Here is a 24485-nt window from a genome sequence, read left to right as displayed (position 1 = left end):
TTTCCTTTCCGGCAAGATCCTTGTAACCTGGCCTAACCAGAGCAGTTTGGTGTTTTGGGTGTTTTTTGCAAAATAGATCGCCATGTGACAACTGTTTTATGTGAAAGACTTGAGAAAATGTAGCATAATTCGTGAGCACATTATTTTCTTTACGCTATATTGAAAAGGCGTGCAAAAGAAAATATAGTAACGGGGCAAACGACAAGTTATTTTTCCTTCTTTCACATCATGGCGGACACCGGCATAAGGTTCTGACTTTGGCGAACGGAAAGTGATGTCTAGCTTGCTTGAGAACAGTAGTTCTCCCTCTGAAGTGGACAGTCTAGATTTGGATGAGGTAAGCTATCCTGCAGTCCCCGTAAAAATCGTTATAACCTCCACTCAAAGCAATGTTTTGACCTAACCTTATCTTACGTAAGAATACGTGTTGATGGGATATTTTCATAATACTATGTACACAATCTTTTCCAATTCTGGACAGATGTACACAAATTGATAAGCTTAAGTTTTATTTCCTGTCGCATTTTGCCCTTCAATATGATTAATATTTTCTCTCTAGATTTAGCTAAAAATCTTATCTCTTCTGACGTCGGTTTTGTATCGGAGTTAAAGCTATCGTGTATTTTCGGTGGTTTCTTAAAAAGCTAGATTCCAGCTGTATGAGCTCAGTCCAGGAAAAAAAAATCGTTTCGGAAAGCGTAGAGTTCAAGATGACCAGAAATATATGAGATATGTTTAAGGGAAAGGGACTCAGTTCAACATAGGAAGAGTTTGAAGGCATCCATGTTTTAGGGTTGATGGAGGGACTCCAAAAGGAAAGTGATCAGGTATTACAGAAACCGTAAAGGGTACCACGAGCTCATTTTATGGGTGTGGCTTCATCACTTTCATCCCTAAAAGGGACCAGCTTTTTCTGAGAAATTGTCTCCAGGAGTTTCATAATTCAAGGCTTTAAGCAGGGCAGGAATTTAATTTTTCAATGTCAGGGAAAGTGGCAAATGGGAAAGATGGTCACAACCAGCTTTAATAATTTATGCGTTAATAATTTACTCCAAAAACAGTTTGCACTATACCAGGAATTTTAATAAATATAATGATAAATGAATTAGTAAATATGTTTACAAGTTAACAGTTGAGAATATTATAAAATTATTTACACAAATTTATCCTAAATATCAATAAAATAAAAAATAAACTGAATTTGTATTCACTAAATTGAACTACACATACAACCTTTTAATTTTTTTTAAGGATGGTGCCTACTTATACCAAAGTATTTTGCACAGTTTATGACTATGTGGGAAAAGCAGATCTTTGTAAGGGCTATTGGAATTCAAAAAGAAAATTGGGGGTAACCATGCATTTTTTAGAGATAATTAAGCCACAATAATATTATTATTCTAAAAAGCCATAAAATACAAAGCAATGTATGGAGTTTTTTTCCAAATTGAAGCTTTATTTATGCTGAGTTCTGCTTTCTCTGAGCAGTTTTAAACCACACAAAAATATCCCTGTATAAGTAGTCACCACCCATAGGAAACCAGAGTATCTCTAGATGCGCAGAAAGTGTGCGCAGTAACACAAAAAGGCACCGACCTTAATTTTATCGTAGGATCCCAGCCCAGAGTCCAGTGTTGTGTGTGAACTGATTGATGAGGCTATTGTTGGTCTTTGTTTTGATATCCACCGTTCTATCAAACATGGCGCATACAGTGTTCTTGAGCAGTCAGATGAAAGCAGGTAAGTATCAATGTCTCATTTCTTTTAACCAGTGTTCAGTGTACAGTGCATGGGTACTGGAATCCTAGAGAGCAGAATTTTCCCATTCTTATCCCTAGAGACCTCAGTCTCTTTAGCCAGCGGTTGGCCGCCTGGTAAGACTCTGGGGTACTGAAATTTTTTCACTGTACAAATCCTGCAGTTAAACTTAATCGTTGAGCATGGGGACTGGTGCCTGTGGTATTGACCATGGGCCTGACACAGTCCAGGCAGAGCGTGGAGGTATCCCTGACAACCCTGGGAGTGGGAACCACCCCTGCAGCAGCCAGCCAACCCGCACCATCACACTGAACTTGGAATTCAGTGGAAAATCTTACTCACCTGATGAAAGATACTTACCTGTACCCTTACCATAAGAGGGAGGGAGGGTAGGGAGCTAGAATCCGTAAAGATTCCCATTAAATGATCCGCCAAGATCAGCTCAAGCAAAGCAAATTAATGCAAATGTGAGAAACGCTGATCAGCCCCTGTAATCACCCCGCGGGTCAGGGTCCCCCCCCCCCCCCCCCTTGCAGGTCACATACATCACTGATCACATTTAGTTGACTTTGGGTTTTATTTCCTGAGAGTGTCTCCACTATGGAGGGGAATATTGGACAAAAATGTGATTGGATCGTACCGTATTGCTTTGTATTCGGTGATGCTATGAATCTACCAGTACGGTACTATGTCGTACCCGGTAGGATGTTATATCGAAACAGCGATGGTATTATATCGTACCCAGTAACACAATTAATCCTTCGACATGCTATTATATCGTACCCGATGATCATATGTCGTACCCAGTGATGCTATATCGTACCCTTATGTCATACGCGGTGATGCAATGTCGAACCCGGTGATGCAATGTCGTACTCGGTGATGCAATGTCGTACCCGGTGATGCAATGTCGTACGCGGTGATGCAATGTCGTACCCGGTGATGCAATGTCGTATCCAGTAGTGATGCCCCATCGTAGATGCCGGCAAACATTACGGGTTTATTTTGCTTAGAAAGATCACGTGATATTTTCGTAGGCGGCCATTTTTTTTTTTTATTTGAATTTTGGCGAGAAGTCGGTAAAACAAGCAAATTTTGATTTATCACCAAAATATCATATGGAAGGTCAACATCAGTCACCCTTTCAGCTGCTTAGCGTAAACATCAGAGCAGTGTTGAGTGAATTGTTATAAATCAGTTAGAAAGTACAGAGTACAGTGGAACCTCGATTTAACGAAGTCGCTGGGGACTGGCCAAATTTGTTCATTAAATCGAGGGTTCGTTATATCGAAAACCTCGACATAACGAACTTGAGGGGAAACCACCAAAATGTTCGTTATATCGAGGTCATAGTTAATGATTGATTTTCAAAACAGGTGACTACTGTCACGCAATTCAATGCAATTTTCGTCACCCAGAAGTGCTGCTTTTTGAGATGCAATTCATTAAGCATGGTGGATTTCAGTAGCAAATATTTACACTTTTGAGCAGACGCGCAGCTTTTGTTTACAAAAAAAAAACGACACTTCTTGAGAGTGTTGATCTGTTCAGCGTTATCTTCTGTCGCGTGTTGACATTGTAATTCGTTATATATATCGAGGTAGATTTTACGTTTAGGCTTCCGGATTATGTTCGTTATATCGAAGAATTCGTTTACTTATATCGAAGTTCGTTATATCGAGGTTCTATTCCATTCATTTTACTGTAACTTTGGCCGGGACATAGAATATCGTTCATTATATCGAGGACTTCGTTAAATAGAGGTTCGTTAAATCGAGGTTCCACTGTATAGCAACAACATCATCCGTTTGCAAGATACAAGATTGACTGGGTTTGTGCTCTGTTGAGGGTAGGGGGAACTTTAGAAGACTCAGTTCTAAGGAATTTGCTTGAAGGCAACAGATTCATTACCGAATCAGTGCTCGATGTACGCACTCACTACAAAGCTACTGAGACATTACAGTACACACATTTCTCCTTGTGTCACCCACCATGAGTAAAAAGAGGTTTCATTGAAGGAGGGGCCCTCAGACTTCTCCGGACAAGCTCAACAAAAGCAACATTTGAAGAAAAAATCAAACATTTCGAATCACGACTTATCGAGAGGGGCTATCCAAAAAATCTAGTGCAGAGAACTCTCTCAGAAGTGATTTTTGAGAATAGAAAACAGGCCCTTCAACAAAAACCTTGCACAAACAAGAGAATCTTGCCTTTTGTCACGCAATACCACTCATCAGTTACTAACTTGAAACAAATACTAATGTAATGGAAAACTGGCATTTAATAGAACGACAACCGTTGCTCAGAGAAATTTACAAGGAACCTCCTCTAATTTCATAAAAAAGAGGTAGGTCTCTCAAGGATATACTAGTGAGAGCAAAACTCACTGAAAACTCTAAAAACGGCTAAAACACGCACGTGAGAGTCGCGCAGGCCTGTCACTATTTATAAAATATTGTTCATGCTTGCCGCTGGTGGATCCAGTCACCGAGTTTTCTAGTTCCTGTAATGCATTCCTGGCATTTCGCAAAATTCTCATCGTTCTGGAGAGAACATTTTCTCAGAAGTTTGCTCCCACATTTTTCAAAAGCTCTGACAAAGCTAGCTATGGAGGAGCAGACCGCGCGAAGAGCAAGTCATATCACGTGATGTCAACTACCCGCCTTTTCTCGTAAACAAAACCCCGCTGACAATGCTGTTTGCCGGCATCCGGACGTTTTACGATATGGCATCACCGGGTACGACATTGCATCACCGAGTACGACATTGCATCACCGAGTACGACATTGCATCACCGTGACGACATAAGGGTACGATATAGCATCACTGGGTACGACATATCATCATCGGGTACGATATAATAGCATGTCGAAGGATTAATTGTGTTACAGGGTATGATATAATACCATCACTGTTTCGATATAACATCCTACCTGGTACGACATAGTACCGTACTGGTAGATTCATAGCATCACCGAATACAAAGCAATTCGGTACGATCCAATCACATTTTTGACCAATATTCCCCTCCATACTCCACATAACCATTACTGCTGAAAAAAGAGCCTAATGACTCTGGGTATGAGATTGCAAATTTCCAGGAATGGAACACCCTCAATTTCCTGATGTTCTTCTTAATAACAGAACATGGGAGGGATTATGGGGATCATAAAAATGTTCAGGGACTGATCAAAACTAGTGCAAGACTGAAAAGATCCATAAGTAATCAAATTGCAGATCCTGGAAAGAGATGGAAATGTGTATTTGTTGTGGTTCAAATTTATCCTTGGTTTAAATTTTATCTTCCTGCTGTTCTTGGGTATAGTAATGTGTGATAATGAGTCTAAAACAATGGAAAATAAGATATAAACCAAGGATAAATTAAACTACAACATATATGCTTGCAACTGCTTTGACAAATCCAGGTTTTTGAGGTAGTATCCTAGCTTTTGCTTAACAAACTTTAGTTCTGTTTTGAGATAATAATTATTTGGCACCATGCAATAGTTACATTATTCTGTGAAGGTTAATGAACATTGAATTATGCTATCTTTGTGAGGTTTTGAACCTCCCTTTTTTCTCTTTCATATATGTATGATGACCAGTAGGAAACAATATGGTGAGTAGATGAACCAACCTGTGGGATAAAATCTGTTTCTCATCAGTAAAATATTTTGTATCAGAATGCACGATTCAAATATATACCAAATATGAGTATTGCACTCAAATCCATTTTGAGTGTGGCTGTCATAAAATTCAAAGGCCTTCAAGATTTGTTGGCAATTAAATATGATTGGAGGACCGCTTATGGGAAGGTCCTATATATTATAAAATGTAGTTATCAGGTTCTACGTTCTATCAAGAGTTAATAGCACCAAGCTCATGTTCTGACTGTAGAAGTTGAATGTTTGTTCAGATATTCAAGGTCATTGCCACGGGAAAATTTTAGCACTTCTAGATTCAAAATACATGTATATACCTGTACTGAAAACGTAAACACAATCATGCTAAGCTTTTTCTGGTTTCAATTGTTTCATCAGAAGTGGTGGAATGTGAAGGTTTGGATGTGTTTGGTCAGGGGCCATTGAAGAAACAGGTTGAATGTGTGTGTCCCAACTGCCAGAGAAACTTGGCTGCCAACAGATTTGCACCTCATTTAGAAAAGTGTATGGGAATGGGACGAAACAGCAGCCGATTGGCTAGTAGAAGGTAAGTGGACAACGTCTTATATTTGAAGTAATATATCAAACACGAGAAGACCTGTCTTTCATCAGTTATCCAAACACTTAGAAGTAGGTTGAAAAACGAGGTGCAGCTGAGTTTTTTTAAACGACTTTGTGTTTGGATATCAGATGAAACACAAATTTGAGTGTTTGATATGGCTGATCAATAATTCTTGGAGAAATTCAAAGCTAAAGTTGGCAAGATTTTAAGGTAATTAGGAAGACATATCCAAACCACAGTCACAGTAGTGATTTTCTTTGTTTTCTTTTGATGAATTAGTAATGAATTTGAGAAGGAAGTGTGATGTTATGTTTTAAGCCTGGTGAATAAAAATTAGTAATGTGCAGTTCCAGAAAGTATCCATACTCCCCCCACACAATGTTTTTTGTTTTGCATTCCCCATCCCCCCAGGAAATTCCAGTTTAGCTTCATACTTTGCTTCTAAAATTTTGACTTTTAAGATCTCCCTTCCCCGAGGAATTTCCAATGACCTTCCATTGGGTGGGTTTGGATTTTTTCTGGAACTGCACAATAGATACATTTTTCAGTCTGTGACACAATATGTTTGTCACATGAACCTAGTTTAATGGCCTTAGCTCCCACAAGTCTCTTGTAGCTCAGTGATAGAGCATCCGGACTAGTAATCGGAAGGTCTTAGGTTTGACTCCTGTCAGGAGCACTCGGATTTACTTTTTCCAGTATGTAAGACTTTTGGCCAAATCTGCAGATGACCTTTTTTTCTGGTGAAGTTTTGCAAAAGGCAATGGATAAAAATTGAATTTTGAGCACTTGCAGCAATCAGATTAAAGAAATGAAAGAGTAAAATGTTTACACTATCTATAGCTAAATGCATTCTTTTCACATGTTGGACTGCTAGGCTGGCAACCACAGGGAAACTAATTGATGGAGAAGATGATGATGATAACTACTTTGACGATGACTGGACATGGAACTCAGACAGGAAGCCAGGTTTGTTACATGCGCCTCATCAGATGCTATTGGCATTTTTCCTGTTGAGAATGGCTTGCCCAGTAAACGTCTTACCTTTTACAACCTTTGTAAAGGGTTTGATGTTTCATTGATGAACTGACAAGTTGCTATGGTTATTAACCATATACAAAAACTTTCTGGTAATTCCAGTTGGAATGTAAATGGAACATGACGTCTTGGGTCATCCTACTGGCAATTTTTGAAAAGGTGGTCTTGTTTTCCAGGTTGGGATGCATCTTTCATTTCAGTTTCAGACCTTTGGCTTCCACAAAATTGCAGGTTCATGCCTTAAAAGGAACAGAAATTCCCAACCGAAAAGTCCAGAATTTTTTGTAACAACCTAATAGATAATCCTATAGACAGCACCTGACAGTAGCATATGCAAGGAATAAATTATGCTATTTTGTGATGCACTAGGCTATTTTTTTGCTGTGTGTCTGTTAAGTTGCAAATAGCTATAATTTTTTTATAGACAATAATTATTTTCTTTTAATTTTCTCCAGGCAAAAAGAATAAGAAAGACAGGGTAAGGAAAGATTGGAATCGGCTAGACCTCTTACATCCGAGATAAGTTAAAACATCATGTGTCCAAACAGTATGGTTGTTGTTTTTGTCAAATTTTTCCCACAAATAAAAGTCATATTTATGTCGTGTTTTTTAGGGAAATTCGCCAAGAAGAGCTAAAGCACCCAGGAGGAATGGTAAGTATTTGTAACAACTGGAATAAATCTCCATCCTTATCTATAAGCAACCATCTGTTTTGAACAAACAGCTTAAAGTCATTTATTTCCTATCAGTTTTTTTTTCCAGTCCTTGTAGGTAATAAGAGTACTGGTTGTACTTTGCTTAAAAAGAAAATTGTTAGTGTTTTTTTCTTTTTCTTTCTTTTTTTTTTTTCATCTTAAAAGTTAAAGAAGTTGACTGCATAGTTATGATACACAGTAAATTTAAGTTGAATTCCTTTCAGGCGAGGCAGGCACTCCTCGGCCTGGGACACCAAGTTCTGTTCACAGTGGAGAATTACCAGCGACAAGGGTAACCTCAAGTTTATTCATTGTTTTGAAATCTTGTGAAAGAATCACATCATGCAAGACCAGTATTTTTGAAATTTGAATGGAGTTTTGAAATTTACAACTGCAGTTTTGAACATCGCCGGCGAGATTTCAGAGCTTCCGTAGAAAATTTCCCTATTTTATTGACAGTAAAAATTATGAATTTTCTTTACATTACAGCATTACGTCACGTGTGACCATTATTTCTGAGAATGAAATGAACATTCAAATTCCTCTTTGTAATGTCCAGCATTTGAGTGGAATGTTGATAATTTCTCTGGAAATCTTTCCAAAAAAGACGTGTTAACTGGAAAAAAAAAGATTCAAAATACTTGGGAAGCAATTAATTATTGTTATTGTTGAAATACTTATAATGCTGTTATGCAAAGACAAATTCATAGCTTTATAGCGTCAATAAAGTAGGGAAATTTCTACAAAAACTCTGAATCTTGTTTGCAATGTTCAAAACTGACATGTAAATTTCAAAACTCTGTTCAAATTTCAAAATTACTGGTCACGCGTGACGTGGATTGACCATAAGTATTTCAAAACTGACTATAAATTGAAGGTCTGAGAGCATAACCGACTTATGTCGAATTTTAGCGCGGCTTTTGATTTTGCACGAATTTGTCCAAATTTTGGCTCTCCCTGGTTTTGAAAACATTTCGCGGTTTTACAATCGTGGACAAAACTCCTTGAGAAAACCAAACACGAACAGAATAAAAACCACTTGCTTACTTCTCCCTCCCACCCCCTCCCCCTATGCAATGAGAACCGAACACAGACAGCCAAAAAACCACTCACTTACTGTTTCTCCCTTCATAATTCTACATGTACCACAGTTACTTCTCCCTCCCCCCCTCCCCCTTATGCAATGTTGATGTGGGTAGTGATGCTTACCAGGAAACTGTTCGTGACCCAAAAGAAAACATTGAGTCAGGGGGAGGGGGAGGGGTATTTGGTAGTTTGCTTGTCTACAAGTGAACGCACTTGGAAGGCAAATGTTTTTTATAGGTTTTGTCCACGTCAGACTCGTTTTCCAAATTATCGGTAGCCTAAAAGATTCCACTGTCCACGAGCCGTGTTTAGTCGCACCAGTTGTTGTTTCTATAAGTAACGTTTGTGATGACATCATGGTTTGCTTTTGCGGCTTGTAACAAACCCAAAATAGATCAAGGCAGTCGGGATAAACAACTTGTGTATCGTACTGGCTAGTTGGTTTCGCTGTTGTTTGGTGACGTTTGTAAACGCACAATATCTATGGATCTTTTGAAAAGTTATGAAATTGACGAATGCAGTTCACAGGAACTGGTCAAAATGTTGTCCAAAGAATCCCTCCTTGGTAGTGATGACTGTGCGGTGGCGAAATGTTCAATTCGATTATCAAATCCCGCAGGAGCAACAGAGACAAATCCTGCCATGTGCAAGGTGTTTTGCACGCCTTAGTTGTGGTTTGCCAGGCTTGAAATTCGGTATGTAACGATTAACTTAACAATTTCAAGGCAATGATTCAATAAAAGTACGATTAACATAGATTTTCAACGGTTAGCACCGACTGCTCGTGAAAAGAATAGATGGTCAGTACCTTTTAATAGAACTGCCGTTAATCGTTGTTAATCGTTGAAATGGCTACATGTCTTCCTGTTAATCATGTAGAATGCTAGTATTTTGCGGTATCGAGTGATACGTCGACAAACGGGACAAAGCTGCATTTTACACCAGGAAATGGACACATTTTCTCTTGGAGAATGTAACTGTTTACATTTCTGACATTCCTGTCACGCACGTAGTAGTTTGTAACAGAATCAAATAAAAGCGTGACAGCATTCTTTTCGTTGCTCCCGCGAAAAAGACCGCTTTAGTGTGCCGTGTTTCAAAGACAACGAGTGTATATTGAATACAAGTATTTAATCCTCAGTGCATTGTCCTTTTGGTCATCCAGTGTCTATAATGTTACCGATATACATCTTTACAAGATGGTAAAATTTCTCAATGGCATTAATACGAAACACAAATTGGCGTGAAAAAATACTGGACAATGGTTTTCAATCAAATTGCAGTTCACATGCAAAAGTTTGGACAAATCCGGGCTACTTTGAAAAAGGGGCTGACAATCGACATAAGTCGGTTATGCTCCCAGCCCTTCAATTGTTTCCCAAGTATGTTCAATTGATTTTCTTTTCTTTTTTTTTTTTTTTTTTGAGTTAGTGCGTCTTTTCGAACTCAGCTCTTGCAAAATTGGGTTGAAGTTAAACTTCCTATGAAAACAAATGCTATTTTAAATCTGCAATCCAAGATCACCACCAGTGACCTCCTTCCACTGAACCGTTCATATATAATTAGTTTTAATCATGGAAATATTAAAAAAAAAATTTTTTTTTCAGACTGGGCCTACTATGGCAGCTTTTGAAGATCTGGGAAATGGTATGTATTCCTTCACATGGCAAAGAAGTAACTACCCCCCCCCCCAAAAAAAAAAAACAACAACCAAACAAAAGGCGGTTAACACACACTTGGAAGTAGTGTTGCTAAAAGGGGGCAATGGGAGATTATGAAGAAGGGGAGAAAACTTGTGATCCTGTCCACAGAATACTGCTAGAAAAACTTTTTTTTAATAATAAGGCTGTAAATAATAAACCTTATGCATAAATGGCAGCAGATAAAGTTTTCTTATGTTCATGAAAACTAGCCTTTGTAGCCTCGTTAACATGTGCAAAATTCAATAGAATTTTTACTCTAAAATCAGGTTGGTAGGACTAATTAACAGTAAATCAAAGAATATTATATAGGCTGCCATTTATGTATAATGTCTATTATATGAAAAAATAAGTCATTATGTATGTTAGACTGAGGATTTTAGAAAACATTATAAAACTCTAAAAAACTGACGACGTTTTGATACTACTCCATGTCATTATCAAGTCAAAAAGGTGAGATAAACACAATAATATATACGAGGTGAAACAATACAGAAATATTTGATGGTACTCTTTCATTATTTGGAACTGTATAAGTTATTTAATTATTCTCATAGGACCATCAAATATTTCTGTATTGTTTCACCTTGTGTTTATGTTACCTTTTTGACTTGATAATGACGTAGAGTAGTGTCAAACCATTGTCGGTTTTTTAGAGTTTTATAATGTTTCTAAAAATCTTTTAGTGTTTAATTTTATTATAAAATAGAAAGAGGTTAACTGTTGTATTTGTGTGATGAGAATGGCAGATGCCATCATAGTTATGGTTTAAATTCACATCTATTCCAGGTCATCATATTTAGGAGGGGGTTTTGATTAGCCAATACTGAGCTTTTTTATTTTTACAATTTTGATTAGCCTTTCATGACAAAGTATATAATATTTACAAAACTGAACACTACTTACACAGTCCCCTAATACCTATTTACTGATTTACTATTTATGATCTTTTGACTTCATTTCTTATAAAGGTCATTTATACAGCCCTGGGAATTATAAGTTATTTTGGAGAATTGCATCATGTTATCTTTATTACCTTTATCACCCTCTCATCGACAAATATATCTTTGCTCTAACTTGTAAAATTTATGTGATTTTTCTCTCCATTTTGCTAGAGGAGAAAAAAGCCCTTCTTTCACAGGTAATTAATTTAATGTAGCCCTTTAAAGCTAATCGTCATGGAGATATTTGTATATGTTATAAATGGGTATCAATGGGTATCATTGTGAAAGAGTTATTTATTTAACAACAAAACTACAAAGGGTCAGGCTCCTCTAACCTCCTACACTGATGCTCTCTGGGCTCGTCACACATTCGTGGGGGAGGAATGTGTGACGAGCCCAAAGAGCGTCTGCATAGGAGGCTATGGCTCCCTGCACCTCAACAATAGTTAGAAAATAATTATTAAAATAAGGATTACTAGGTGATTGCAGGTTTAAAGTCAGACCAATTTACTTATGTAACATCTGATATCATTTTTTTTTTTCTTTTTTGCTGTTTAGACCTGTGGGGTTATCTCAGAGCATACAGCACGAATGTGTACAAGGTAACCAGCTAACAAAAGTCACAGTCTTTGTAACACTTTTATGGTTGCAAAATGTAGCAAAATTCGATTAAAACATATTTTCATCCAGATAACATATATTTTCATTTGATAAAAACATTTGTGAAATTTTTTTTTAATTAAAAAAATTACTTTTCTATCCAGCAAAGGCTTATAAAACTATATATTATTTATTTGATAGGCTATTATTTCATGTGATAAAAATATTTTCATTATACATACTTTATTAACATCTGAATGTTCACACTTAGTGCTAGTCACAACAGAAAACAAACAAACAAACCTCAGTGGTCTAACACATGTGGTACACATACTGAATCCCTGGAGATAAGCTAGTACACCCATAGACTTGCTTACAAGTCGAGCTTTGAGAGCACGAAGTGCGATCGTCAGAGCTTGAGCGAGCAAGAGCGGAGCTCGAGCGAGAGCTCTATTCAATGAGAAGTGAGCGAGCGACTTTGAGAAAGTCTAGTACACCCATAGTCTTAGAGTACTGATTATCTTGTTATTGTAATTGCTTTTATAAGGTCTCACAGATGCCCTCAACACTCTGACGAACAAAGACAGTCTGTCAGGCTTTTACTTTTAGGTACTGTTGTATTCCAAAGTTATATTTTTGGCTGGCTCCAGAGAAGGGCTCAAAACCCCTTCCCTAGAATTTTTTTGACTTTGCAAAAAGTTGTATCTCAACATGCTGATTACAGTTCAGTAATAAAAATGCTGGGGCTGACAGAGCTCCTTTTTTAGTTATAACCACTTAAAGATAAAACTAGGAGGTGTTTTAACAGGTTGTACTGCTGCTATGGTAACCTTTTTATGTCGAGAAAGCAACCATTACTTGTTTGCCAATGTTTAGACATTTGTTTCATACCATTATTGTTGTATCAGCTGATAAAGAGTGATAGTATTGGTCCATGAAAGTATAAGTGCTCGAAAATGATGGAAACCTGTGAACTAATTTTTATGACTACCAGGAATGTTGGCATGTGCCTATTCTTTGTATAACTAGAGATAAAGTTAGTGAAGTTCTGTTATTAATTATTTCTTTTTAAAGTAATGCTTTTAATTTTGTGAATTGTGTTTGAAGTATTTTTCACCCAAAGTTTGGTTGTTTTCCAGGTTTTGCAGATGTGGACCCTCCAGTTGGAAGGTTACGACCTGATGGGTAAGAACTTCACTGAAGCCATGTGAATTACAACAACATTTTATTGAAAATTAGAAATATAACTAATTATATTACTTTTCCCCCGCAAATAGCTTATGAACTAATCGAGGCGGGGAGATCTGAGCACATATTACAAGTACAAAGTTTATCTACATATAGATGGACAAAATAACAGTGAAGACACTACTATATAGTGAATAGGATAAACTAACATAAAACAAAGCAAATACATTAAAATTACGAAGAGAAGCTAACCTAAAGTCTTAAATAACTTAGTAAGACGGGAGACTTCGACATAATCATCTTCTGACCGCAAGAAATTTAGTAATAATTCCTTTATCTTTTTGCGAAAGGACGAACGTTTGAGTAGTTTAATCGAATGAGGAATAGAGTTCCAAATTTGGGCACCGATTCTCGAGAAAAAGGCATACGTTTTATCGGTTCTAGAAAACTTAACATAGAACGAGTCGCTAGAGACAGATCTTGTTCTGTACGTTATTTAAAATAAAAGTGCACTTTAAAGCTTCAAAAAGCTACAATCTTGGACAAAAATGTTAAGAAACTTTTTGTTGATCTACAAATTCCACCACTGCAGTAATAATACATCAACAACCCAGCCCCCCTCCCCTTAATCAGTGTTGGTCTACCACTGAGGGGGAGGGGGGTGAAGGTTTGCTTCTCTCCTGACGGTGTTTTCCTCAAGGGAGATTGAAATGTTGAAATATATTCGCATTTTCTCAACTTGTTTTGTCCAAGATTGTAGTTGAAAGGTACTTAATAATTAACAGGGCCTGTTTCTAGTAGTTTTAGGAATTTTTTGGTTAAGTAGGGAGCTTTAGCAGCGATAACAGTGACGGGAAATTTCCCGTTCTAGCCGTGCAGTGATGACAAAAAAATGTACCAAAACGTGTAATGCACGTGCAGAGTTGTTGTTTTGATTATTAAGCTTGTTGCTCTTTTGACGTTCTTGTTGCCGTTACCGTCGTAATTGCTAAAGCTCCCTATTTTAGAAGATGGTAGTTCAGGTGTGGTTACATGGATGTTAGCAATACTGAGCACTACACCATTACCAGTATTACCCCGGCACTTCCTAAAATCTTACCTTTTCTTTTCTTTTTCATTTCAGAAGTGCTCTGGAACCCGATGATGTAATTGGTAAGAGGAGACGCTTCAAATATTTGATTATTCGGTGGTGTTCTCAAGTCTAGTTTAATAATTATTAATAAAATTGTTTGTCTTCAGATGTTGATAGCTATGAAGATGGCGATGGACAGGCCTTGAGAGATACTTTAAACAGGTGTGAAATGATATGCACTTCTTGATGGTGTAATTTTATAAAATCCAAGATGGCGACGCACGGGAAATTTAAAGGAACAGACGATAATCACATCCAACTTTTGTCTGCTATAAAAATGTTAGTTGTTTTTTCCACTTGTTCAAACAAAATTTGGAGTTAAGACAGTAAGGACATTGCCAACCTCGTTCCTAGGGTCTCTCCTCTGGGACGTGAAGAGGAGAGACCCTGGGAACAAGGTTGGGACATTGCATGGGTGCCAACTTTGGTGGGCGCAACCTTGGTCGACCTGCCAAGACCATGTTTAGGATTCTGATTGGGGACAACTATGGTATAGTTACTTGATGTAGAGGATAAGGAGGAATTAATCAGCTACATGCTGCAAGATGCATGTTCTCTCTGTAGCTTGCCTGGTTGACGGGTGATAATGATGATGATTATCGTAAGAGTGGAGTTTTCCTTTGAATTATTATCAGTAAAATAAACGGCGTAGTACGTGCATTCTGATTGGTTAATAACCATTAAGCATACCTCTATGCTATCGTAGAATATTATTTTGAACGCTCGAGCGTGATTCAAATTTCCTGTTTTCTTCCACAGAAACAAACTTAAGCTTTGTCTACTATTTTTTGGTTCTATAGGTTATCCTGGGAAGAAGAGTCCAATGTTTCAACGGGGGATGATAACTCGCCAGCTGGTAAGAAAAGATTGATGTGTTGTAGTTAAATTCCACTTTTGGAATTAGCTTTCTGATTGACTGTTTGTCATCCCAAACGAGCATTAGTAGCACCTTTTTAAAGAACTGTTGTGAGTGACTCTGGTTGTGACTAGAAGTATCATAAGTAAAGTGGCTTATCTCCGCAAAAGCAGACTAAATACCCACTCGTTCACTCAGGCCCCGTTTATATGGAGAAAAGTTGTCCCGGGTAGAAGGGTCACCCGCCTACCTGAGCTACCCTGGGCGAGCCAACTTTTCCTACATTTCCTTACAAAACTTGGCGAACCGTTTACATGAGAAACAAAAAGTTGGCTCGGCTAGAAGGGTGACCCACCTAGCCGGGTCACCCTTTTGCGATGGTAGGGTCACCCTCCTAGCCGGGCCAACTTTTCTCCATATAAACACTTTGGCTCGCCTAGCCGGGTCAACTCCGTCAAGGCGAGAGAATCAGAGCATGCGCGAGCTCTGTTGTCATTGGGAATGTGCGAGTTCAATGCCACCGACTTCAACGCCGACAAAGTCAAATTATATGAAAAGGTATATAAATCATTTGGCGTTTAGTGTTATCAAGTCATGCCACTACAAACGCTTGTATCTCAGTTTTGTGTGATTACGGACTTAACGACAGGCGAAATTCAACGCGAAAAGAACTTGAAATGTCACGCGGTTAGATTCAGTCAACCACGACTTGTGTAGCCTTCGCAAACCGATTTTGCCCGGCAAGTTTTAACTTCAGAATAATTTAACTTGGTTTCAAAAACCGTAGGAACCAGAATTTCTTGGGTATAAAAAGCCAACGTTTGTAAACTTAAGAAAAACAACCGATTTGATTTGCAGACTTCGAGCCGTTTTTTTTTTTTTTTCGCATGTTTTCATGATCTCTAGACAGTCAGCTCTTGGCTCGGGCAAAAGGGTCAACTTTTTTCTCATATAAACGCTCGCTAAAGTTGACTCGGCTGGGAGGGTGACCCTCTTGCCCGGGACAACTTTTCTCCATATAAACGGGGCCTCAGTCACAACTCTAAACAAGTACATGCAACCTGTTTTACGCGCGGGAAAATAGACACCCCGTGCTAAGTGCTGGAAACCACGTGTAAGCACAGAAAAACATGGGTCCTGTTCCAAGCGCGGGAAAAACGTTCCCCGGTGGCAATCGCGGGAAAACATGTACCTGGTGACATGGGTTTGGTGGATAGGTGACAAGCGCGGGAAAACTTGCATTGTTTCCGACTGGTTGAAAATTCAATATGTTTGTTGTGATTGGGTAGGACAAACGGAGGAGCGAAAGTTCTGTAAAGTGTGTTTTGCCTGGATTTTGCCGGTTTTTACTTCTCATTTGTAAACGAAAGTGTGAAACGTTAAGTTGACAGTCAACCAGGGTAAATTAAGTACATTTTAAGCGAATGTTTAACAATTATTCGCCGAAGGCGAAGTAAATATTGGTGGATCGTCGAGGGGAATATTCACCAATATTTACTGAGCCTGAGGCGAATAATTGTTTTAGTATAATTACTCAGGTGATTATCAGAGAAAAACAAGTACCATCCGAAAAATGTCGATTTTTTTGTTTGTTTCAAATCGTCACGCGTCAATGAACAGAGACGCGCAGTCTGCCGCTCACATGATGCTCAATCGAAATCACATGGGCAATTGATAAACTGCACACGGCCTCCAGCAGAATGTCAGTATTCTTTAACTGCCGCTTCATTGAGACGAAGCACTGACTTCTGTGAATGAATGTTGGGTTTCTCCGACCCGTTTAACAAAATAGATGGAGATGAACCAGGCTGTTTGGTGTAAAACTCGAGCCGGGATCACAAGTGTTAGCGATAGCATTTTATTTCACAATTTCTTGTTGACATGATGGCTTCGCCGGTTAACGGACGTTTACAAATTGCCCTCGGAGATAAGCTGCTTCGGGTAGGAATTAAGTCATTTGTTGGCTTCACTAAACAAGTACACGGTTGTCGCAGATGAAAATATTTTGTTGTGAGGCAGTGACTTTAGATGGTGGTCGAGAGCCGCTCGAACCGACAACAAACTAGTTTTCATGTTATAAAAACCGTTTTCTTTTCTCGTCACTGAAACGTAAAACTTAGACCTTTTTTCATCTTGTGTACTTCCATACTTTCAAAAAGTCTGTCTAAAACTCGTTTTGTTTGTGAAATCATTCTGTTAATAAAGAAAATCTTGCTCGAATTTAGCTTTGTTGTCTTCATTTTAAGTCATCGAGATCGACAACATGCAATTTACAAGGGCAATTAGCAAAATTTCATCTCTTGCCTTCGAAAAGTATCACCTCGGACTTAGCTGCATCTTTAGTGCCTTTCGGAATTGCATTTTCTTTCATCCTATTTACTTCTTTTTCAGAACTGTCAACAAATAGCTAAGCGGCCATTTTGAAAGTTATAGTGCTCCCGCTATAATCACCTCGCGCGAGGTGATTATAGCGGGATATGACGCAATCCTCGACCAATCAGATCAAAAGAATCTCTATAATCACCTGAGTAATTATACTAATTGGTATTATCAACAGAATTTATAACTAAAGGTAATTTGGTCGCCGTAAGGGGCACTCGAATCTCTTTACGATGGCCAATTTACCTTTAGTTATCAACTCTTGCTTAACAAAACATTCGTTTGTACTCCGCACCAACGCAGCACCGCAGTCTGTTTAGAAAGTAACCCTTTTTACCTAACTTTGGTTTAGAGATGATTAAGGCAGAATTAGACGGGTAAATATTAACTCCATTACTTATTTCTCTCTAGCATTTGGAAGTGTTCCTCTTGTGAAAAAGAAAAGAAAGAAAAAAGCGAAACACAAGCGCCGCCCTAGATGATCACAACATAACAATATCCAGTTTGCTTGGAGGTTGAATCATACGTGATGCGACTGTGCGGTGAACAAAGTGGTGACGCTTTCGAGGGGAATATTAAAAAAAAGGACGAAAGATGACTGTGACGGGAGAGATCATCGCTAAAGCAAAGTTAAAATAGGCAGAACAACTGAGAAAACAACTTTGGTTCGTCAAAAGCTCGGCGTCTGAATCGGCGCCAAATTTGACAGAAATACGGCACTGATTTAGACGTCAAATTTCTGCCGTGACGGCGTGGAATGAGTTGTCGGCGTACATTGTAACTTTTTTCATGCCTTATTGGGGAGGTTTAGCAACGACGAGGGCGACGGCAGCGAAAACGTCACTATTAAAATGGATTTGCGTTTTTCAATCGTCGTTCGATTATTCCGTCCATTTCGCTTTAAATGTCAAATGTAGGTGAAATTTAATGGAGCTAAATTCTTGGAGACCGCACCCAAGTTTAGAAAGAGAAAGAAAAATTCGTCGTCGTGTGTTTACGTCCTCCATAAAACGCCCCAGCAGGAAATTTCACGTCCTAGTCGTGCAGTGACGGTAAAGAAATGTACCAAAAAGTGTAATGCACATGCAGAGTTGTTGTCATAAATAAGTAAATTAGTTATTAAGCTGACTGCTTTTTTGACGTTATCGTTGCTGTCGCCTTTGTCGTTGCTAAAGCTCGCTGTTTGGATATGAGAACAGGGATTTTCTGTAAGAACACGTGCATATTCGAATGGTGGTCGTCTTTTCATGCTACGCAATCACCGCTGACCCCGAACCTTACCATAACACGAGCCTACTCTTAACGCTAAAGCTAAACCATCATATTGGTGATGCGTGTCATGGAGTTACAACCCAATTTTGTCTACTGCACAAAGGGCGATAGACTGTATTTCACTTTCGAATCAACAGAACTTTCCCAACCAATACTGGACACGCCAGAACCGCAAAACAGCGATTGACGTGATCAAATTCTGGACCGGGTTCCTCGTTTGCTTTCTGCAGGATGTGAACTAGAGACGCCTGCATGCATTATACTGAGACGATTTCGTCGAAAACAAAGCACGATAAATGCTGTAAAAAAAGTCATGTTCGCAACTGCAAACATGTTTATGTAATTGACCATAAAGAAGGTAATTTAAACACAGGATGGAATACGTTCTCTTGCTGTGTACGTTAGAATCTATTGCCTCTGTGAGCGCAACTAGTTTGTACAGGTGAAAATAAAATTACGGTTTGTACACCTCTTGCTAATAGCTTGTAAGGTTTTGTTAGCGAGTGTGTTAGTGAGTATTTGGATATACAATCGTGATATTTCGGGTTCGAAATCCCCGGACATCCATCCAGTTGTTTGTAAACGGGGAAACAAGCCCAAGTTTTCCACAAATCCGTTGATAAATCTCATCTCTTTGAAAAAAATTATCAGTATAATTTTTTTTTATCATAACAAGTATTAACATGCATATAGTACTTAGTATTTACATACAGTTGAACTGAGGAACTAAAATAAAATCACAAAAAGTCGTACAAGATATTTCGTTTTACGCTGCTTTATAGAAAGTTTAGCTTAAGCCGGCGACGCCCCTGATTTTCGGCGATCGCGGCGATCGGCGTATAAAATCGCCAGGTGTATCGCCGGCTTTACAGACGAAAACATCGAAAGGTTCTCAGGAAAATGTTGGTGAATTTTTAATTTGCGATATTTTTTTTCGATCCGCAATTCAATGATCGATAGATTAATTACTAATATAAAATTTGACTTTCGCGACACCTTCAAGGACTGATTTGTGGTTGTTTAAATTAAAAGCGTTACAGTTTGAATTTCGTATCATTTGGATGTTATTCTTTTGATCTATCAGTTTTAAGATGCCAGCGACTTGAGGCTAATTTGCACTCACCGATTAATCAGGCTCATTTGCCCCCCCCCCCCCCCCCCCACCCAATACCGAGGCTCCGCCCCCTTACCCTTTTATATACCATTTTTGGCCGAAAAGGTACCGTTGACAAATGGTACCCCTTTCGTATACCTTCCATTTGAAAATAATGAAAGTCCCTTTTAAATACCTAAATGACAGATTTCCCTACCCTTTCATATACTTCGACTCGTGAAATCCTTACCTTTCATATACCTGAAGCGTGAAAAAGGTACACCTTTCGGGCGGAGCCTCCCCGTATAGGCCATTATAGGGAGTACCCTCCCCGCCTCCCCGGGGCATTTGGCCCAATTCGACAACGGAAATGAGTGAGTGGACTTGGCAGGGATGAAGAATTTTAGAATCAGACCGATTATACCCCAAGCTACACCAACAGAAACAGAAATCGGACGACAAGTTGTAACGTTTGACGGCCGTAAAATCTGTACGTGGAAATGATAATTAGCCACAAATCGCATAATTAAATTTGATTCCCTCATCCTATCCCCCAAAAATGGAAAATTCAAACTCGCATGATAGTTCGTACCCAGAGAAAATCGTACCCAGATGTTTGTCTTGGAGAGTGAAAAGATCTGGATACTCATGAGACTACTTATGAGGAAAGAGATTTCCACTAAAAGTTGCATCTTTTTTTCATTCATTGTTCTATCTCTTCGTTTCCAGTTATTTCTTTCTCTTCTTCGCTCCACTCTGTTGCGTCTGGTATGATGCTGTTTTCGTGTTTATTTTTTCTTTCTTCTGAGTTGCTTTTCCAGGACCTTGCCCGCCAACTCGCTCTCCCTGGCATTTTGGCTGAAATCCAAGCACAGTTTAAGAATGAACAGAGAAGCAGTACGGTCAGGCTTTCAGAGAATGTAAAATCAGTTTCCCAGCGTCGCTCTGTCCCTGGGGTGGGGTGTGGGGGAGCCTCCCAATTAACCATTTATTAAACTAAATTGATTGGGATTGTTGGGCGAACATTCTGAATGAACCCCTCAAAGGTACCATGATCTCGTTGTGTAAGCGCAGCGCTAATTTACATTTCCCTAAGCAGAGTTTTAAAAAGATAGCGACAGTCTACTCGCCATGTTAACGGAAGATGAGTCAGTCCTTCGGTTGTCTTGCCATTTTGCGAGGGAATCACGTGTTGGTACCGCGCCGAATTGACGAGGAATTAAGACACCGTCCTCACTTACCTAGATAATTTGAAAACGCATCTTTTTTTCATACGGATTAGTGTGGACTACTTCACTCTGGAGAGCGTTTTCATAAAGGTCCGTTTTCTGTAGTGGAAAACAACGTTTTAATATGGTCGGAAGGCCAAATCGGACAGGAACAAATGCGTTTTCAAATTTTAACATCCGATTTAGTGTGGAAGTCTATTTAATCAGCTTTATTGGACACATCCCCCTCGTTTCCCTCTCGTTTGACCGTGCTCCCTCAAAAAGTTTAATTTTATCAGTAAATTTAGACAAAATGTTCACCAGACTCGGGGACGTCATATTCGACTGCGCGCCAAGAATGACTGGGGACAAGGCCTCTGACTTGTTTTGAAAGAAGCACTTTACATGGCCTTTGACAGTTCTTTAACGTGCGTTAATTAGAGGCGTTAAACCTTTTATGAGCCTCAACGTACCATTGTACAAGGTACAAATCAAAGCAACCTTCGACAATACTTTCACACTCGCACCTTTGATACAAAAGTGATACCTTGGGCTAAATTAAAAAATGCCTTTAACACCGGTCTGTAAAACTATATCAAGGCCTTGGCGTATCTCTCTGACTGCGATATTATTGTTTGATAATGTTTCAAAAGCAAGGATTTGAGCTAATTAAAGGATTTAACAACAAAAACAGAAGCAATTAGCCATAGAAGAGTTATTTGGCTAGTGATTGCACGCCGTTATGGGCGTACAGCGTCGGCTCATTGCGCATAAATTGAACTTTAGTCAAGTTTATTCAAACTTAATTCAAGTGTCCACCTTCTCTGTAAACGAGCTGTCAGATTATTGAAGTAAGCGAAAATTAGTTTTGCCATTATCCAAACACTAGCAAGCTTTTGAAATTTCAATTTGTTTTCTTTTATAATTTCATGCAAATTTGAAAAATGGTACACACGTACTTTTTGATCGATCATTTCGCTATGTCGAGAAAATTCAATAAAGTTTGGAAATGGTATGTTTTACGCACGGTTTTGCTCCTGTGATTCTATTATGGTTGCAGCGGTTTTTGTGTAAAATTGTCGTACTACACTTCAAACTTAAGTGCCTGCAAGGGAAAAAAAAAGAGAGGTCGTGTAACTGGCGATGAGTTCGATGGAGACCGCGTCGAGACAAACGCCCCTCCATTACACTTTGACGAAGGGCTAGCAGTCTGAAAGTCAGCTTTTGTAGTTCTTTATTTCCGCCAGTTTACCTTACCAGGGATTTGATTTGTCGTACTCGTATTCAATGTCGTACTCATAGCCGGTTAAATCCGGAGCTGAAGATCCCTAACAACTCCGAGTTCATACAACGAAATATTCGCTTTTACTCCTATTCCCCAGGGTCGCAGGACCATAGTTTCACAGTCTCTTAAACTTCCCGTCGTTCCCCATTCATGTTCAAGAAGCCTACGGTCCATAATTATGCAGTGTCAAAACGTCTTTTGGCCGGAACGAATAGCCGAATAAAACCGCAAAACTCAGTGAAGAAGACGATACCACTGCTCCGAATGAACTTAGGACCAAATGTAATTTTTATGATTTACACAACCATAATACAAGATCGTGATCGAAGATTCATATAAACTATATACGAACAAATTGCAGCGAACACTCAATTAAATATAGAGGAAGTCAGGTCTGGAACAGCCTTCCAACGGCTGTTAAAACTGCCAAATCAATATATATTTTTAAGAAAAAAATCAAAAATATATTCTCTGTGAGTGAATTTCTAAAAATGTTAAGAATTATGTTGTTAACAATTAGAAGTATTGTAAAAGAACAAAAAATAGATACCTACATATAGGACACAGCCATGTAAATTCAGAGTAGTTAATCAACAAATTTATGTACCAGGGGCTCTCCTTGTAAGCCCAGTAGGGTTTTTTTGTGAGCTCCTGCTCCTAAGCTATTAGAAATAATACTGCTGTAAGATCATTCGAATGGGGCAAATAAACATTGATTGATCGAACTTCGACGAAACCATTCTCCGGACTGGAGAACGTGAATTTTCAATGTGTTTCCATGCATATTGAACTTTGTACATATTAAACATTATCGGAATCACTCAACCGACAAGTGATTGCGTTGAGCAGTTTAATCCGTACCTGGAAGCAAACCCTACACACTGATGTTTCGGTCATAACTCCGTGAAAATCTCCTCTGCCGCACGCTTTACAGTAATTTGTACCACAGAACTTGCATTTGAATATCTGTGAAAAAAAGAAACATCGGTAAGCTGACGTTTTGACTGCCATTTTTAGCCAGAACCATTTGCGCCCCTCTATTACAATTCAGGGACCCCTTAAACATATTTCTAAACAGAGCTGAATATCGAGATGGCTGGCAAAACGGCGGCCAGTGCGATAATTAAACTTACCATGTTGTTTTCACGACAGCCCCAGCGACACATCATGCGAAGCTAGTCACAAAGATTGTAAATGACTTACTTATGCTTTATCCCCGGCGATACTTTTTTAAGCTGCATAAAAATTGAAATTTTGGCCGAAGTTGACTTCACAAAGCACGGACGCCCCAGTTCGCTTGGAGAGATTTACTCAAGCTCCATGCAACATAACACTGCTTTGTTCAATCCACCAGCCTTGCGAAGGCAAAGTTCTATTTTCAGCGTGTATTTGGTCCGTAATAATACCATTGACAGCTTATTTACAGTTCCTTTATTGTGATGCAAATTCTCGTTACTTTGTCATTTCTTGAAATCTGTCAAAATTTGATGAAGACCGTTTAATAAAAGACCTCCTGCTGCACTATCAAAAAAAACTGTCGGCAATTTTCCATTAGGGTAGTTGACCTTGTTTCCTTTGTCTTAAGGTATCTAGCGTTACCTTGGAACCGATTGCTGGTTGTCTACAGATCTAGATGCTCTCTAATTAAGTCAAAAACAAGTGTCTGTAAAGAAGGACAAATTAAGAATGATGGGCTCGAAAAGTGAACGAAGGTTTCCGGCAGTTCCGGGCCAGTGACGGAGCAAACGCTGAGCAAACATTTTTTCTGCATGCTTCTTTTTCAACTTCACGAGCCTCCCGTGCTCTCAAAAATAACCAACCACGAAAAACAACCTGACCTCTATTTAATTAAATACTCTTACACAATTACGAAGTTACAAAGAAGATTCTAGAAAACGCTAACTGCAAAATGTACAATAAATGCTGATTACACGATAAGATACGAAATACACGGTAATGCGAATAATAATAGTTAGTTAGACTACATTGAAATTTACAATACTACACACAAATTCCTAAGACAATAA

General features: G+C 38.7%; 2 protein-coding genes across 3 annotated transcripts; one reads left to right on the top strand and one right to left on the bottom strand.

Annotated features, from left to right (window-relative positions):
• The first annotated feature begins 43 nt into the window (after positions 1-43).
• LOC146472153 (ataxin-7-like protein 3) lies at positions 44-19351 on the top strand. 2 transcript variants are annotated; one of them, XM_085119877.1, is made up of 17 exons: positions 44-337; positions 1613-1740; positions 5364-5377; positions 5802-5967; positions 6860-6951; positions 7476-7498; positions 7634-7673; positions 7940-8007; positions 10409-10448; positions 11617-11642; positions 12004-12047; positions 12593-12654; positions 13185-13230; positions 14357-14385; positions 14473-14527; positions 15166-15221; positions 18012-19351. In XM_085119877.1, the coding sequence occupies exons 1-17, from the start codon at positions 275-277 to the stop codon at positions 18080-18082; spliced, it is 1023 nt and encodes a 340-aa protein (XP_084976003.1). In that variant the 5' UTR covers positions 44-274; the 3' UTR covers positions 18083-19351. The 2 variants fall into 2 exon arrangements, with proteins under 2 accessions (XP_084976003.1, XP_084976002.1); XM_085119876.1 differs by having other exon boundaries at positions 45-337; positions 5799-5967.
• Positions 19352-20050: 699 nt separating this feature from the next.
• On the bottom strand, positions 20051-23835 carry LOC146472152 (uncharacterized). The gene is made up of 3 exons (XM_085119891.1): positions 23592-23835; positions 23320-23424; positions 20051-20823 (listed from the first exon to the last, which is right to left on the bottom strand). Exons 1-3 carry the CDS (start codon positions 23625-23627, stop codon positions 20695-20697), a joined length of 270 nt encoding a protein of 89 aa, XP_084976017.1. The 5' UTR covers positions 23628-23835; the 3' UTR covers positions 20051-20694.
• Between the last annotated feature and the right edge of the window lie 650 nt (positions 23836-24485).

The sequence above is a fragment of the Pavona decussata genome, unplaced genomic scaffold (genome assembly GCF_977016875.1).
Source record: "Pavona decussata unplaced genomic scaffold, jaPavDecu1.1 SCAFFOLD_101, whole genome shotgun sequence".
Taxonomy (NCBI): domain Eukaryota; kingdom Metazoa; phylum Cnidaria; class Anthozoa; order Scleractinia; family Agariciidae; genus Pavona; species Pavona decussata.
Note: the sequence above shows the minus strand (reverse complement) of the source record. Positions and strands in the feature narration are given on the sequence as shown.

Excerpts from the sequence above, each read along its gene's own strand:
- LOC146472152 (XM_085119891.1), bottom strand. The coding sequence starts at position 23,627 with ATGATGTGTCGCTGGGGCTGTCGTGAAAACAACATG. Across the intron at positions 23,425-23,591 it reads GCTGTCGTGAAAACAACATG|ATATTCAAATGCAAGTTCTG; the intron begins GTAAGTTTAATT and ends TTTTTTTCACAG. Across the intron at positions 20,824-23,319 it reads TGTGTAGGGTTTGCTTCCAG|CCAAAATGCCAGGGAGAGCG; the intron begins GTACGGATTAAA and ends CTTGGATTTCAG.
- LOC146472153 (XM_085119876.1), top strand. The coding sequence starts at position 275 with ATGTCTAGCTTGCTTGAGAACAGTAGTTCTCCCTCTGAAGTGGACAGT. Across the intron at positions 338-1,612 it reads ACAGTCTAGATTTGGATGAG|GATCCCAGCCCAGAGTCCAG; the intron begins GTAAGCTATCCT and ends ATTTTATCGTAG. Across the intron at positions 6,952-7,475 it reads GAACTCAGACAGGAAGCCAG|GCAAAAAGAATAAGAAAGAC; the intron begins GTTTGTTACATG and ends AATTTTCTCCAG.